Raw genomic sequence first — 18,598 nt, 5'->3', positions numbered from 1 at the left:
TGATCGCCTCACGGAGAGGCAGAACGGGGAGATGCTAATGTAAGCATCTCCCCGTTCTGCCTAGTGACAGTGTCACTGATCTCTGCTCCTTGTGATCGGGAGCAGAGATCAGTGACGTGTCACACGTAGCCACGCCCCCCCACAGTTAGAATCACTCCCCAAGACATACTTAACCCCTACACTGCCCCTTAGTGGTTAACCCCTTCACAACCAGTGTCATTTAAACAGGAATCTGTTCATTTGTATAACACTGATTGCTGTATCAATGACAATGGTCCGAAAAAAGTGTAAAAAAATGTCCGATGTGTCCACCATAATGTCGCAGTCACGATAAAAATTCATGATCGCCGCCATTACTAGTAAAAAAAAATATTAATAAAAATGCCATAAAATTGTCCCCTATTTTGTAAACGCTATACATTTTGCGCAAACCAATCAATATATGCTTATTGCAATTTTTTTTTTCCAAAAATATGTAGAATATGTATTGGCCTAAACTGAGGGAAAAAAATGTGTTTTTATATATTTTTGTGGGATATTTATTATAGCAAATGTAAAAACTAATGTTTTGTTTTTTTTAAAAAATTGTCACTCTTTTTTTGTTTATAGCGCAAAAAATAACAACCACAGGGATGATCAAATCCCACCAAAAGAAAGCTCTATTTGTGGGGGAAAAAAAGGACTCAATTTTGTTTGGGAGGCACGTCGCATGACCGTGCAATTGTCAGTTAAATTGATACCATGCCGAATCGCAAAAGTGCTCTGGTCAGGAAAGGGGTAAATTCTTTCTGGGGCTGAAGTGGTTATGCAACACTGTACCTTTTATGTTTTTGTTCTTCTTTTTTTTTTTTTTTTTTTTTTTTTTTACACAAATAGAGCTTTCTTTTGGGTTTTTTATTTTTTGCACTATAAATGAAAAAAGATTCAAAAGTTTGTAAAAGAAATACATTTTTCTTTCTGTTATAAAATTTTGCAAATTGGTAATTTTTCTTCAGAAATTTTGGCCAAAATTTTATACTGCTACATATCTTTGGTAAAAGCAACCCAAATCAGTCTATATTTGGTCTTTGTGAAAATTATAGAGTTTACAAGCTATGTTGCCAATCACTGAAAATTGATCACACCTGATGTACTGAGGGCCTATATCATTTCTTAAGACACTAACAAGCCGGGACAGTAGAAATACCCCCCAAATGACCCCTTTTTCAAAAGTAGACATTCCAAAGTATTTAGTAAGATGCATAGTGAGTTTTATGAAGTTTTTTTTTCCCCCACAATTCTTTGCAAAATAAAGTTTTTTATACAAAATTGTCATATTAACAGGTTATTTCTCTCACATGGCATATGTATGCATACTTGCAACTACACCCCAAAACACATTCTGCAACTCCTCCTGAGTGTGGCGATACCATATGTGTGAGACTTTTACACAGCCTGGCCACATACAGAGGCCCAACATGCAGGGAGCACCATCAGGCGTTTTAGGAGCATAAATTACACATTTTAATTTCTTGACTACCTCTTACACTTTTGAAGGCCCTGGAGCACCAGGACAATGGAAACGCACCAAAAATGACCCCATTTTGGAAAGTTAACACCCCAACGTATATTCTATGAGGCATGATAAGTCTTTTGAACATGTGATTTATTTATTTTTCAACACGTTTTGGAAAATGTGGAAAGAAAATGAAAACGCATTTTTTTTTTTTTTTTTTTTACACAAAGTTGTCCATGTATAAGATATTTCCAACACATAGCATGTCCATAGCAAAAATGACACCCCAAAATACATTCTGCTACTCCTGAGTATGGCGATACCACATGTGTGAGACTTTTACACAGCCTGACCACATACAGAGACCCAACATACAGGGAGCATCATGCATTTTAGGGGCATACATTTCAAATCTAATTTTATTACCTATTACACTTTTGTGAGGCACTGTAGTGGCATTGATGTGGCACTGATGTGGCACGGATTGGACATGGATGGGCATAAATGAGTCATGGATGAGCCTTGGACGGGGATGGATGAGCATGAATGAGCCATAGATGTGCCAGAATGAGGATGGATGAGCCAGGATGAGTGAGCCATCGATGGGGATGGATGAGCCAGAATGAGATTGGATGGGGATTGATGAGCCACAATGAGGATGGATGAGCCATGGATGGGCACAGATCAGCGCTGTGGACACTTCAGATACAGCCCACAAGGGCTGATGCATCTGCTCCCTCCTCTCCTCACACACTACCGATCGGTGAGAGGGGAGGAACTGAACTAAACATGCGCCGGTTTGTTGACAAGTGAACTCTCCGTCATTGGATGGATCGATCACGTGGCTTTACAATGATCCGTGATGCGACGGGTCCGTAAGACCCCGCGGTCACATGCATTCATGGGTGTGCGTGGGATGCGCGATTCTGGAAGGACATCGTACGCCCTCCCAGAATTAGCCAACCGCACTTCAGCCGTCATTTGGCTATGGCCTGGTCGGCAAGTGGTTAACCTATGGCTGAACAGCCCCTGTGCACTGAAAGAAAAAACTGTTACTATATAGCAGGAGCCCAGCCCTGACAGTACCCCCCTCCTCCGTGACCCCTCCCTCTCAGGGGGGCACCAGGCTTGAGGGAAAAATGTCTATGGAAAGGAGGAGGGCAGGAGCATGTACGTCCGAGGATGAAACCCAAGAGTGTTCTTGACCACTTCGCATCCAGGCCAATTCTGACATTTCTCTCCTACATGTAAAATTCATAATTTTTTTGCTAGAAAATTACATAGAACCCCCAAACATTATATATGTTTTTTTAGCAAAGACCCTAGAGAATACAATGGTGGTCGTTGCAACCTTTTATCTTGCACGGTATTTGCGCAGCAATTTTTCTAACACGTTTTTTTCTGAAAAAAAACTGTTTCATGCTTTAAAAAAAAAAAACTGTAAAGTTAGCCCAATTTTTATGCATAATGTGAAAAGGGAAGATACGCCGAGTAAATAGATACCCAACATGTCCCGCTTCAAAATTGCACACGCTCGTGGAATGGCGCCAAACGTTGGTATTTAAAAATCCCCATAGGCAACGTTTTCATTTTTTTTTACTGGTTACATGTTTTGGGTTAGAGAGGAGGTCTAGGGCTAGAATTTTTGCTCTCACTCTAACGTTCGCGGCGATACCTCACATATGTGGTTTGAACACCGTTTTCATATGTGGGCGGGACTTGCGTATGCGTTCGCTTCTGCGTACGAGCTCACGGGACAGGGGCGCTTAAAACATTTTTTATTTTTATTATTGTTAATTTTATTTTTATTTTTTTAGTTTGACATCCCTTGTAATAGGAATATGGCACGATCGGACCTATTTACAGTGAGATATGGGGTCAGTAAGACCCCATATCTCACCTCTAGGCTGGGAAGCCTAAAATAAAAAAACGATCCTGGCTTCCCAGCCAAAACGGTGCCGTTAATTTGAATGCAGAGGCCGGGCGTGACGTGTCCCCTCCCGCCGCCCACTATGATTGTTCTTATGGTGCAGAGAATCGCCGGCTGAAAATGCCGATATCTGAATGAAGTCTGTGGCCTCAGGCATCATTCAGATATTACACCACAAAGCCCACAACGTCATATGACGTAGTATGGGCGCCAAGTGGTTAAGGACCGTAACCCCTCCAGTTTAGATAGATTGTATTTCATATTCCTCATGGTTGTCAACTTAAACTGGGTGAGGACGTAGCACCAAGGTGGTATAGCGGTTGCACACCAAATGTTTTAATAAGGAAACATGGAATATGTTTGAAATATGCATGTTTGAAGGAAGATCTAATCTGTCACTGGGTTAATCTTACGGAGTATGCGGAAAGGCCCAATATACTGAGGAGCCAGTTTTAGTGATGGAACACGGAGTCTGAGTTTATGAGAAGACAGCCAGACCCTTTCCCCAATTTGGTAGGAGGACACAGGTTAGGCATTGGTAGTCAGCATGGTGTCTGCACCTGTTGCTGGTGAATTGCAAGGATTCTTGGACCTGTACTTAAGTGGAGCGAAGTTCCAGAAGATGTTCCTCTAACGCAGGAATTCTTTGCGGAAAAAAAAAATGTGTCAGGCAACATGAATGGCTGGAACCCATAGTTCACCATAAACTGAGATAATCGGGAGGTAGTATTGATGGCGTTATTGTGAGCTAGTAGCGAATACCTCTTCCCAAGGTAATAAGTCCGACTGGTGGGTAAAAATATAGCAAAGTAGGAATTGCTCCAAGGCTTGGTTGGCACGTTCTGCGAACCCATATGACTGCGGATGATATGCTGACGAGAAGGAAAGCTGAATTCTGAACTTTGCACAAAAGGCTTGCCAAAACCTGGGCAAAAAATGGCTACCCCTATCCGAGATGATGATAACTTAGGTAAGGTAGTTAAATTAGTGCGGACACTAGGCCATCAGAATTGTTGAGGCATAGACCATATGCGTTGATTCTGCCCTGGGTGCCCTGCTGCGTTAGGAGAATGGTAAATCTGGAGCAAAGCGGTGCAGAGATTTTCCGGGACAAAGCAGCGGTCATTAAGTTTTTCAGGAGGAGAATGAATCTGAGAGGTTAGAATTCTCTCACCCAAAGGTAAAGTAAGACTAGTGCAAATAGTGGACAAAATTTGGTCTGGAGGTTTTTCAGGAGTAGGAACAGGCTCCATCTTGCAAGAGGAGGAAAACTGCTATGACAATGCATCAGCCCTTATATTCTTCGTACCCGGTGGAATAAGATTATGTAATTGAACCTTGACAGAAAAAGGGCCACCGTGCCCTTCTGGGAGATAAACGTTTTGCCTCAGACAAAAAGGAGAGATTGTTATGGTCGGTTAAAATGAGGATTGGCACCCAAGTACCCTCGAGGAGATTCCTCCATTCCTTAAGAGCTTAAATGATGGCTAATAATTCTTTGTCCCCAATCTTGTAATTGCATTCTGCAGGAAACAATTTTTTAGAAAAGTAGCCACAGGGATGCATAGAGCTCTCAGAGGTAGGACGTTGAGGCAGGAGAGCACCTACTCCAGTCTCAGACACCTCAACTTCAATCATGAAGGGTAACAGGATCAGGATGTGAAAGCACAGGAGCTGTAGCAAAGCGGTCTTGAGGGTTTCAAAGGATTTAATAGAGTCTGGGGACCAATTTTTTGGGTTGCTGTCCTTCCTGGTCATATCAGTCGGGTTTGACCAGAGAACAGAAATACAAATACATTTCTGTAAGAAAACATAGATGTCATCTTTGGTGTTGGAACAACTTTTCAGAAGTGACACATGCTGATAACAGAGGAACAAAGCACCAGAAATGACACTACGAGCTTTGGAGAGAGACCAGTAAACGCTGCATGTGCTTTGTTCAGATTTTATGACTGAGGTTTACATCCACTTTGTTTCTTCGTCCAACCACTGCTTCTACAGTCCTCAACATTGCCTGTTTTCTTTGTGCTTCTTCAGTAAAGCTTGAACGGCATGTCTTGAATCCCCAGTCTGCTTTGAAATCTATGCCTGGGAGGGATCATGCTGATGCAGTAGAACTACCTTGTGTCTTGCTGCTGTGCTCAGCCTTGCCATGGTGTATGTGGCCTGTGAAACAAAACTGTCTTCCACAACCTCACCTTTAGACCCCTTTTACACTGGAGGCGTTTTTCAGGAACGTTAGCGCTAAAAATAGCACCTGTAAAGCGCCTGAAAAAAGCCTCAGCTGCAAACACAGTGTGAAAGCCTGACTGCTTTCACACTTGGGAGCTGTGCTGGCAGGGCGTCTCAAAAAGTCCTGCAAGCAGTTTCTTTGCAGCGCTATATGAATACACCGCTCCTATAGCACCCCTGCCCATTGAATTTAACCTTTTTTCATCCGCTAGCGGGGGTTAACACCTCCCGGCTAGTGGCTGAATAGTGATGCTAAAATCACGCAAGCACTCCTCACCATGCGAGGGAGCTCGCATGAATGTGAGAAGTCCTTGCGGGGGGGGGGGGGAGCCGAGACAGCCGCCGAGGGACCCTAGCAGACCATGTTCGTGGGCCACTCTGTGCAAAACGAGCTACACAGTGGAGGTAAGTATAACATGTTTGTTTAAAAAAAAAAAAAAAAAAAAAATTACCTTTACTACCACTTTAACACTACACAGCTGTTTCAGTTAATGACTGTGGTTCGGCCTACATATGAAATTGATGATAAATAGCACCTGCTTGGTATAATTGGCTAATCGTAGACCTAACTCTAAAGCCCCATACACACTATCAGTTTTTCTGCTGAGTTTTTCCTTCAGATTTACCAAAACCATATAATAAAACCTTAGGAGTTTCAATTTGTATGCAATCAGGCAGGCCCTTCTACTACATGGTTTTGGTAAATCTGAAGGAAAAACTCAGCAGAAAAACTGATAGTGTGTATGGGGCTTTATCCTACAAAATCCCTGTAGTGTTAGAATCAATGCTGATTTGGAGTCAAAGGGTAGTAACACCAAATCTTTATCTGATTGAGATTTTTCTTCTGTTCACTCAATTTGCCTTTCGTAAATTGATAAAAATAGACAATTAAAATATATATTTTTGAAAGCATTCTTGCTTTAGCCAATTAGATCTCACAATGAGCCACTACCTAAGATCTTAACACTGCGCCACATAGAAAGCCAATATGAATAGAGCAGCCACTTCAAAGAGAAAAGTATGATAAAACAGATCTACCAAACATAGGTTAAAAGGTAAATAGTGGCGCTAAGTAAAGCAACAACACATACCGTATATACTCGAGTATAAGCCGAGATTTTCAGCCTCTTTTTTGAGGCTGAAAGTGCCCCCTCGGCTTATACTCGAGTCACCGCTGTCTGACTGCTCGATCAGCGTATCGAGCAGACAGACGGCGGACATTAAAATTCAAAAGCCGCGCCTCCTTCTCCGCCTCCGCCTGTGATAGGCGGAACACTGAATTTCCCAGCAGTCAGTGTTCCGCCTATCACGGACATCCGTTCATTCTCATACTACGGACGAGTATGAGAGGATGTCCGTGATAGGCGGAACACAGGCTGCTGGGAAATTGAGTGTTCCGCCTATCACAGGCGGAGGACGGAGGCGCAGCTTTTGAATTGTAGAATGGCCGCCGAGAAGAGCGGCGATCCATCGGCACGACACGGGACGGAGGAGGCACGGGACGGAGGAGGCACGGGACAGAGGAGGCACGGGACAGAGGAGGCTCGGGACGACGGCGGCTCGGGACGGAGGCTTGGGACACAGGTAGGCTGGACACACACACAAGGCTGCACGGACACACACACACACACACACACACACACACACACACACACACACACACACACACACACGGATGGATGGATGGATGGATGGATACACACACACACACACACACACAGGGATGGATGGATGGATGAATACACACACACACACACACACACAGGGATGGATGGATGGATGAATACACACACACACACACAGGGATGGATGGATACACACACAGGGATGGATGGACGGACACACACACAGGGATGGATGGATGGATGGATGGATGGACACACACACAGGGATGGATGGACGGACACACACACAGGGATGGACGGACACACAGGGATGGACAGCCATGTCTCACCCTCGGCTTATACACGAGTCAATAAGTTTTCCAGTTTTTTGGGGGTAAATTGGGGGCCTCGGCTTATATTCGGGTCGGCCTATACTCGAGTATATACGGTACATAAGTATTACACACCCAGTGAGTAGTAATGTGTAAACATAGGAAAAAATGGTCCATATGCTATGATAATAAAAAAAGCAGAGTGGTATCTGTGATACAAATTCAGTTGATATACGGTGTTGGATCAGTATATCAACTGAATTTATATAACCGAGATACCACTCTGCTTTTTTTATTATCATAGCATATGGACAATTTTTTCCTATGTTTACACATTACTACTTACAAAATTGAGTACACCCCTCACATTTTTCTTACATCAGGGGACACAGAGCCGTAGTAATTACTACATGGGTTATATCGGTGTATCAGGTGTTGGACACTGGCACGCCCCTTAAGGCGTGAACTTCCCCCATATAACCCCTCCCACTACTGGGAGGGGTTAAAGTTTTTTCGCCAGTGTCTAAGGTGTTGGGCACGAGTAAGGATGTGTTATGCTGAGCTGCACGGGCAGTAATCCTTTGATGAGAGCCATCCTGGCCGGATCCATTCTGATTTCTTGTAATGGGCTACATGAATGGTACCCGGCCCTCGTAATCTGAAGAAACAAGGTTTTGCTTGCGAATGCTTCTCTTTGAGAGCTGGGCCCTGGGATCCAGTACTTTTTGGTAAGGAGGCCATTAAAAGTTTACTGGCAGGGTCCTGTCGCAGGTCAAGTATTGTGGGTTAACCTAAGAGTTCCCCGGTTCCTAAAGGTTTCCTTTAAGGTCTCAGAGCCTATTGTGAAGGGCGAAGAATGTTTTTTTTTTTTTTTTTTATCTCTGATAAAACCCTGCTGCGAGGATAAGGTAGGGGAGATTTTCTTATTAATCTCTCATTCTATGTATTGTCATGTCTATGTGTCACCACTGGGGGCTGTATTGAGCACTGACCATTCTGACGATCAGACCCCCCCTTTTCTCTGGTAAGAGAAAGGGGGGTCTGATCTCTTTTTTTTATTATTTTTATGCCAGACCTGCTGCTTTGTTCATTTGTAAGAAAAAAAAGAAAATAGACTTTTTTTGTGCAGTCCGCGACTGCTCGATAGAGCGGAGGATTTACCCCCCCTGCCATGCTGCAGGATACTCAGCTCCTTTTTGGAAAAGGAAGAGGGGGCCCCCCCCCATATTCCGTGCGGGGGGCGAGCCGTCAGGGGAAGCTGTACTTGCAGTCGCTCAAGACACTTTAGCCCCTGAGTATGTTGCATGAGAAGTGTTGTCTTCTACCATTGCTGGTTTGGAAAGAAGCTTGATGCTATTTTATCCCTCCAGAGCCGGGTTAAACGTAGCAGATCCCCATCGAGTGTTCAGGACGCCGGGGATCAGGCAGATCTTTCTAAGGATTTGGAAGATACTGATTTATCCTCTTCTGAGGAGCCTAATATGGAAGGAGTATCACCACAAGAGAGCTTGCTTGTGCACCCTCTCACTAAGTTGGTTCGTTCAACTTTTTTGCTACCTTTAGCGCAGGCTCTTGATGATCCCATCTCTAAGTTAGGATCATTAAAACCTCCTCCGTCTGGGGATGCCTTTCCTATTCATGCATGGCTAAGAAAGCTTATGTATGCCGAATAGGAACATCCTGATAAGCAATTTCATCCTCCTAGGAGATTCTCCAAACTGTATTCTATGGAAGAGGATTTCTATAAGAAATGGGGGGGTTCCAGCGGTTCATGCTGCGATTACCTCGTGAATAAAAACCTTACATGTCCAGTTTATAATGCGCTCATGTTAAGGGACCCAGCAGATAAGAAGTTGGAGCTCCTTTCTAAGAACGAGATGGCTTTAGCAGGTTCAGCAGCGCAGCTGGTTCTTGCCGCAATGGGTGTATCCCAGGCCATTAAGGAACAGTTTGAGGAGATGCTTAAATTTCTGCCTGTTGAACAGGCCCAACATTACGCTGATTTAGCAGACGCACTGTGTTTCACAGTAGACGCTATGAGAGATGCATCCATTCAGATCTCACGTCTTATTCTGGGACTAGTGCATTCTTGCAGAACTCTTTGGCTGAAGAATTGGTCAGGCGAAGCACCGTGTAAGAAGCTCCTAGCCAGTTTCCCTTTTCATGGTGAACGGCTATTTGGAGAAGATTTAGACAAATACCTACAGAGGATTTCTAATGGCAAAAGTTCTCTTTTACCAGTAAAGAAGAAATTCAGACATTTCTCATTTAAGCAGGCCTCTTCTCCTGTACCAGGGACATCAGCCTCTAGGCAGTCCGAAGGCCTCAGCCATCAGGTTCAAGGGGAAAAACCCAGGGGCAGCACCAAGGTCAGAAGAGATCTTGGGGTAAGAAGCCCACAAAGCAGAATGCTCATGCCTCCTTATGAAGGGGTGCCCCCACTCGCTTGGGTGGGGGGAAGGCTCCTGCAGTTTTCAAGGATCTGGCAGGAGCAATGTCAAGACAAGTGGGTGGTTTCTGCTGTTTCTCTAGGTTACAAACTAGAGTTCTTCCGGCTCCCCGGTTTCTAAGATCAAGTGTTCCCAAGGATCCAGAAAAGAAGAAGGCCCTCCTTCTAGCACTGGATCATCTACTATCCAAAGCAGTCATATCAGAAGTTCCCTTAGCCCTTGTATACACGGTCGGAGATTCCGACAACCAAATCCGTCGGATTTTGTCCGAAACTGTTGCATACACACGGTCGGACAAAATTTCTCGGAAAATCCGACGTGATGACGTTATTTCGTTACAACGGGACTACGTTCACGCTAGTAGCCAATAGCTTTGGTGTAGGAAAATTTTACCAACAAGTTGGAAAACTTGGTCCGTCGGATACTCCGATGGAAACAGTCCGATGTAGACCACACACAGTCGGAATTTCCGACAAAACAGTCCAATTGGACACATTCCGTCGGAATCTCCAACCGTGTGTACAAGGGCTTAGAGGAACAGGGCACAGGTTTTTATTCAAACCTCTTCATGGTTCCAGAACCAACCAGGGAAGTGGGATCTATTCTAGATCTGAGAGATCTCAATCAGCACTTTTAACATCCGATCCTTTCGCATGGAGTCAACCCGGTCGGTTGTAGCCATCCTCCAAGGAGGGGAATTGTTGGCTTCAATCAATATCAAGGATGCCTATCCACTCACCAGAGGTTTTTGCGCTTCGAAGTAGAAGATTGTCATTTTCAGTTTGTGGCTCTGCCATTTGGTCTAGCCACAGCTCCACGGGTGTTCTCAAAGATTCTGGCTCCTGCTTTAGCCAGAATAAGGGCTCAGGGCATAACGGTCCTAGCCTACTTAGATGATCTACTTTTAGTAGATCATTCAGTCTTGGGGTTAGACCACAGTCTGGTGACGACGGTACGCTACCTGGAATCTCTAGGCTGTGTTCTCAACCTAGAAAAATCTTCCTTGAAACCATCAAGGAGAGTTCAGTGGCTGGGTCTAATCACAGATACCAGGCAGAAAAAGGTATTTTTACCTCAAAAAATAATCCGTTCCATTTTAGAACTAATCCATCTCATCAGGGCTGTCAGGAAATGTTCCATCCGCTGATAATATCTGTCTTTTGGCGTGCAGTACTGAGGTCCACCAGTAGGTGTCTCCTGGCAGTTTGGAACTGTCAGGAGAGCTTTTCCCTGCTGATATGTCATCTTTGGGCTGCAGTACTGGCGTCCACCAGCGGATGGATCCTGGCAGTATGGAGCAGGCAGCATCTCCTGCAATCAGGTGTCACTTGAGGCCAATCACAGGCCTATAAATAGCTGGCAAGCACTCATATGTTTGCCTTGGTATTTTCCTTGTGCCCTGACCTGCTGCTTGTGATCCTGAGCCTGATTCTGAACCTGTTCCTGTGCCCTGAACCTGTGACCCGTGTTTCTAATCCTGTTTCCCTGCCCTGCAGTTTGAGCCGTCCATCCTCTCCCTGTCCTGTGTTACTACCCCATCTGCTGATCTCCCGGTGTATGACCTTGGCCTGGCTTGTGTCTCTGATTCTGGACTGCCCTGTGTTTATCTACTGATCCTCTGTGCATGACACTGGCCTGCCTATCATTTACGATCCTGGTATTTCCCATTTATTGTACATATCTGCCTGTTGTTATTTGGGGGTCTCTGTTTGTTGATTTATTGCACTGTGTGGTTGTATTTATATTATTCACTTTCCTTAATAAATCATTATATTTCACTTGTACACGTTTGGGTTTCCTCTATTGCAGTCCACACAGTTCTGGTCTTATCTGATACATGACAAGGGCAAAGAAAAAGCCTTCCATTTGGTTGTGTATGAGACTTTTGGGAAAGATGGTGGTCGTCCCTTACGCACAGTTTCATTCAAGATTGCTACAAAGCTCAATCCGGTCAGCCTGGAACAAGAAGGTTCAGGCCTTAGATTTTCCATTTCAGCTGGCTTCAGACATATGTCAGAGCCTAAATTGGTGGTTAATATCCAGCAACCTTCAAAGAGGAAGGTCGTTTCTACCACCACCTGGAAAGTAGTGACCACGGAAGCCAGTCTTCTAGTCTTCTCAGAACCTCGATCTAGGGAAGAGAAGGTACTACATTCCCTTGATGTAGTAAGAGCGGTTAGAGTGTACCTAAGGCGACCTCTCAGGTTCGTAAGACAGATATTTTGTTTATTCTGCTGGATGGTCCAAAGAGAGGACAGGTAGTGTCTAGATCCACTATTTGCAAGTGCATTCGTCAAGTCATTATTCAGGCTTATGGTTTAAAAAAGAAGATTCCTCCTTTTCATGTTAAGGCACACTCACCCAGGGTGATTAGTACCTCTTGGGCGGTGCATTATCAGGCCTCTGTCGCTCAGATCTGTAAGGCCGCGATGTGGGCTTCAGTTCATACGTTTATCAGATTTTATCAAATCGATGTTAAGGGTCATGAGGATACTGCCTTTGGGTGCAGTGTACTGCAGGCTGCAGTATGAGTCCTCTGACTTCCTTTCTTTTTTGTTGTGTTTCCCCCCCCTTCAGTTGCCATTGCTATGGGACATCCCATGTAGTAATTACTATGGCTCTGTGTCCCCTGATGTAAGAAAAGAAAATAGGATTTTTAAAACAGCTTACCTGTAAAATCCTTTTCTTTGATGTACAATCAGGGGACGCAGAGGTCCCTCTCTTCTTATACACTTATTTTGCTTGGCTACAAAACTGTGGACTCCCAGTAGTGGGAGGGGTTATATGGGGGAAGTTCACGCCTTAAGGGGGGTGCCAGTGTCCAGCACCTGATACGCTGATATAACCCATGTAGTAATTACTACGGCTCTGTGTCCCCTGATGTACATAAAAGAAAAGCATTTTACAGGTAAGCTGTTTTAAAAATACTATTTTTCATGTTACAACACTGAAGAAATTACACTTTACTACAATGTGAAGTAGTGAGTGTACAGCTTGTATAACAGTGTAAATTTGCTGTTCCCTCAAAATAGCTCAACACACAGCCATTAATGTCTAAACCGCTGGCAACAAAAGTGAGTACACCCCTAAATGAAAAATATCCAAATTGGGCATTTTCCCTCCCCGATGTCATGTGACTCGGTGTTACAAGGTCTCAGGTGTGAATGAGGAGCAAGTGTGTTAAATTTGGTGTTATCACTCTCACTCTCTCATACTGGTCACTGGAAGTTCAACATGGCACCTCATGGCAAAGAACTCCCTGAGGATCTGAAAAAAAGAATTGTTGCTCCACATAAAGATGGCCTAGCCCTAGGCTATAAGAAGATTGCCAAGACCCTGAAACTGAGCTGCAGCACGGTGGCCAAGACCATACAGCACTTTAACAGGACAGGTTCCACTCAGAACAGGCCTCGCCGTGGTCGACCAAAGAAGTTGAGCGCACATGCTCAACATCATATCCAGAGGTTGTCTTTGGGAAATAGATGTATGAGTGCTGTCAGCGTTGCTGCATTTTAGAAAATTGAGCATGGGCATCTTTATGCACTGTAGGCACCTCTCAATAGTTTGTAGAAGGCATTTGCATTGCAGTGTAGAACAAGGTTTCTTAAGTCTTGAAAGCACTTGCGATATTTGGCTGTAGACACTCCACAGCTACAGAGGTCAACGAGGGCTTGTTTTAGAGCTAATTTATTACTTAAGAATGTAAGTATGTGAATGTCCATAACCTGGACTGACTTAAATCTAGTGTGTAGGAATTTCTTTCTCCAAGAAATGTTATGTCTTCTCAGTGCACTACCTTTTGCTGAATAAAATGGGGGAATCTCTATTGGTTTGACCATTATAGTTTAATTTTGACTTTACCCCAAATGTACCTACTGTATACTGCCCTTGTTCCAGACCAGTGACTTAAAATATTGAAATCAGAGCGATTCAGGAAACCAGCATTTTAGGTCTGCAGTGGCTTGCTCCAGCTTTCCCTCATTCCATTCTGTTTTTCTGCAATTTAATATGGGAAGTATATTAAATATATATGTATAATATATATATATATATATATATATTTTTTTTTTTTATCTGGTTTCAGATTTTCAGCTGAACTCTCATCTATCAACACTGGCAAACATTCACAAGATATATCACACGCTCAACAGGCTGGTAATAAAAATGAATTAACTAGAATATTATTCAAAAATACATTTTTTTGTTTGTTTTTTGTAGTTAGTATCTAATTTATTAGATTCTCTGCAGCAGTTTAGTAATAAAGGATAAGTTCATCTTTTGGGAAAAAAAATTAAATGCACATATTTTTGCAGGAACAAAATATGCATAATTTTTATTAATGGGGTTGTAAACCTTCAGCCTTTTTCACCTTAATGCAATCTAAGATGAAAAACCTTCTTTACTGCAGCAGCACTCCCGAGCCCCCCTCATACTTGAGCCCTGTAATTCTCACAATGGGAACGAGCACACCAGCTCTGGCTCCCGCTGCTGTCAATCAATCCAGTGATGCAGGCGCCGGGGGTGCGGAGCCGAGTCTTGCTGTCTGTGTCAACAGACGCAGCAGCAGGACACTGGAGCGCATTCGCACATGTGTGTCCCTTAGGAGAATGCTTCTCCGGGACACTCGAAAAGAGGAGGGGCCAGGGGCATTGCGGAGGGACCCCAGAACAGAAGGATCGGGGGCCACTCTGTGCATAACCAAGTGCACAGTGGAGGTAAGTATGACATGTTTGTTATTTAAAAAAAACAAAAACCTTTACAACCCCTTTAAGGAGCCTGGAAAGCATTGCATTTGTGATCAGTGGGACAGGGTTCAATGCCAGACTCCTGCAGACAAGCCCTGCAGCTTTCAGCCTATACCTATATACAGGCTGACTGTTTACAAGCTGCAGGGCTTGTGAATGAACTACAGCCTCACAGTCTACTACAAATCGTCAGCCGCAATGGTAGTTTGTGCATTCACAGGAAACTGTGAATAAATTATGCTCTGCGTACACGGCCATGTAATTTTCAAATGGTGACAACAGGTGAGGGGGTCTGCAGCTGCTGAAACATGTTACATGAACCAAAAGGTGAACTCATCCTTTAAAATGAAATTGTGTTGCAAATACGCTTAAGTCTATGCAAAATCTAAAATCCCTGCATCTTTAACCACCAGGGATCTAAAACTAATTAACTCTTTATCCCTGTAAAGAAAAGATGAGTATACATACCTTTTTGGAAGGCGCTCCGACCCGATCTCAAGCGCCGGAAGCTCTGCAGAGGACACTGACGACAATGTCTATGAAATGAATGGGAAGCAACGTCCCCCATAGAGTTACTATGGGGCTTCCGTTGTCCTCCGTCCCCTCTGCACCTGCCTACACAGAGAGGCTATGGCTGACAGCTCAGCCTGGGATCCGGTCGGAGCAGCTCAGTTTGGCTTTCAAAAAGATATGGGGGGGTATTACAGGGATAGGTCCCTGGTGTCTATAGATGCAGATTTTCGATTTTACATTGATTTCCACTTTAATTTGCAGTTCATTCTGTAAGTAGGATAAGGTGAGATAAACTAGATTTGTGCCATTTTCATCTGATTATTAATGGCTATTCAGTCTTTGTTACAGCAAGCTCCTGCATAGAGGCAAAGTTTCACACTGGTTTACTGCATGGATTTGGAAGAAATGCACAACGCACACCCAAGATTCAAATTTGGAATACACATGGCTCTTGTATGTAGACAATATTTTCTTATTTGGAGTTCAGCTTAAAAGTGAACATTAGATCAATATTATAAATGACCTGTTGCTGCAAAGGTACATAGAATGCCAAATCTCTGTCTCATCAAGGCCCCTATTAAAAAAACAAAAATGCACAAAAGGACGAAAGGGGAGTACAAATTTAAAGTAAAAATATCTCCATTACCCCCTAGGTCTTGTCGAATACATTTTGGTATTCTGGATGAAATTTGAAAACACTTACTACATGAGTGTCAAAGGCATATGCAATATCATTCGGCTTTTTCGTGAGTGCAAGCTTGCGGTAAAAAGGGCTGTTGTGAATTTAACAGATTTTTCTTCAGTTATGTGCCTTGTCATGTAATGTTGAAAAGAAAATAGGCTCTCCTAAATTGAAAGGTAAACTTTAACTTTATGCTTACCATTCTGCTATACTGAATAAAATATGTGACTTAATAGGTAAGGTGCATCTACAGAAAGAATTGTACAAAACCATATACTAAATGAATAAATACATCAGATGCACAATCTCTTTAAATATATCAAAGCATTAATATAGATATATACTTTTTTAGTGAATAATACTACCGCTCATCAAATGATATAAAGTGCAATACCACGTGAATAAGCTATGCTCCACCTCATAATGTGTCCAGTTCATGTTCCACTACCTGATTGCACATCAATCAGCTCCCTACCGGATTCATTCGACCTCCCAATCATGAGGTTCTGAGTGCTTAATAGGAAAAGAGTCTCTGCCTCAAGGATGTCACCTGATCCTTTAAAGTGCCTTCACTGAGATACAGCCCGTATTCAAATATTACATGGACAATCCAAGGCACATAGGAGGAAATAATTAAACTATTCTGCTGTGTTATGTATAAATTTCACTGGTGTTCCTTGTAAAAGAAGAGATATTGACAATTATATATTGGGGGAATATCTGGGGTTGCCCTGAATATGTAAAAATAGCTTTAGTAAAAATTACATAAGAATGGCAGGTGTATGTTTCATGGTATCTAGCTTGTGCCTATCTGATATTTTCATTTTGTTTACTTTTACTTTTTTTTTTTTTCACAGAATTTGACTGAAGACGTGGGCCAAGACGATCACCAAACAGGTAGCCTTTTTTTTTTTTTTACTTCAAGGGCGCAAAGAAAATAATTATATTAGAATGGAGTAATTACTAGTATTAAGTTAAATTATGGGCTCTCATATAAAACAAAACGTGTGTGTGTGTGTGTGTGTGTGTGTGTGTGTGTATATATATAAATATGTATATATATATATATATATATATATATATATATATATAATATAAAATATACAGTGCCTTGCGAAAGTATTCGGCCCCCTTGAACTTTTCAACCTTTTGCCACATTTCAGGCTTCAAACATAAAGATATAACATTTTAATTTTTTTGTGAAGAATCACCAACAAGTGGGACACAATTGTGAAGTGGAACGAAATCTATTGGATATTTTAAACTTTTTTAGCAAATAAAAAACTGAAAAGTGGTGCGTGCAAAATTATTCGGCCCCTTTACTTTCAGTGCAGCAAACTCACTCCAGAAGTTCAGCGAGAATCTCTGAATGATCCAATGTTGTCCTAAATGACTGATGGTGATAAATAGAATCCACCTGTGTGTAATTAAGTCTCTGTATAAATGCACCTGCTCTGTGATAGTCTCAGGGTTCTGTTGAAAGCGCAGAGAGCATCATGAAGACCAAGGAACACACCAGGCAGGTCCGTAATACTGTTGTGGAGAAGTTTAAAGCCGGATTTGGATACAAAAAGATTTCCCAAGCTTTAAACATCCCAAGGAGCACTGTGCAAGCGATCATTTTGAAATGGAAGGAGTATCAGACCACTGCAAATCTACCAAGACCTGGCTGTCCCTCTAAACTTTCAGCTCAGGAGAGATGCAGCCAAGAGGCCCATGATCACTCTGGATGAACTGCAGAGAACTACAGCTGAGGTGGGAGAGTCTGTCCATAGGACAACAATCAGTCGTACACTGCACAAATCTGGCCTTTATGGAAGAGTGGCAAGAAGAAAGCCATTTCTCAAAGATATCCATAAAACGTCTTGTCTAAAGTTTGCCACAAGCCACCTGGGAGACACACCAAACATGTGGAAGAAGGTGCTCTGGTCAGATGAAACCAAAATCGAACTTTTTGCCCACAATGCAAAACGATATGTTTGGCGTAAAAGCAACACAGCTCATCACCCTCAACACACCATCCCCACTGTCAAACATGCTGGTGGCAGCATCATGGTTTGGGCCTGCTTTTCTTCAACAGGGACAGGGAAGATGGTTAAAATTGAGGGGAAGATGGATGCAGCCAAATACAGGACCATTCTGGATGAAAACCTGTTGGAGTCTGCAAAAGACCTGAAACTGGGACGGAGATTTATCTTCCAACAAGACAATGATCCCAAACATACAGCAAAATCTACAAAGGAATGGTTCACAAATAAACGTATCCGGGTGTTAGAATGGCCAATTCAAAGTCCAGACCTGAATCCAATCGAGAATCTGTGGAAAGAGCTGAAAACTGCTGTTCACAAACGCTCTCCATCAAACCTCACTGAGCTCGAGCTGTTTTGCAAGGAAGAATGGGCAAGAATTTCAGTCTCTCGATGTGCAAAACTGATAGAGACATACCCCAAGCGACTTGCAGCTGTAATCGCAGCAAAAGGTGGCTCTACAAAGTATTAACTCAAGGGGGCCGAATAATTTTGCACGCCCCACTTTTCATTTTTTTATTAGTTAAAAAGTTTCAAAAATCCATTAGATGTCGTTCCACTTCACAATTGTGTCCCACTTGTTGGTGA

At 43.0% G+C, this 18,598-nt stretch overlaps 1 protein-coding gene across 3 annotated transcripts in view; it reads left to right on the top strand.

The window, feature by feature from the left end:
* DCUN1D4 (defective in cullin neddylation 1 domain containing 4) overlaps positions 1-18,598 on the top strand; it is a 174,390-nt gene that overhangs the window by 74,852 nt on the left and 80,940 nt on the right. For 2 of the 3 annotated variants that reach the window (XM_077477508.1, XM_077477506.1), the window contains exons 2-3: positions 14,128-14,198; positions 16,841-16,880. In XM_077477508.1, coding sequence (XP_077333634.1) covers positions 14,128-14,198; positions 16,841-16,880 — 111 coding nt within the window. Of the gene's footprint in view, positions 1-14,127; positions 14,199-15,637; positions 15,755-16,840; positions 16,881-18,598 lie in introns of all 3 variants that reach the window. The other variant, XM_077477507.1, reaches the window with a different exon arrangement.

This window comes from Lithobates pipiens, unplaced genomic scaffold, assembly GCF_037356315.1.
Source record: "Lithobates pipiens isolate NorthernLeopardFrog02 unplaced genomic scaffold, aLitPip1_a1.2 Scaffold_13, whole genome shotgun sequence".
Taxonomy (NCBI): Eukaryota; Metazoa; Chordata; class Amphibia; order Anura; family Ranidae; genus Lithobates; species Lithobates pipiens.
The sequence above is the reverse complement of the archived record's forward strand: the minus strand, read 5'-3'. Positions and strand labels throughout refer to the sequence as shown.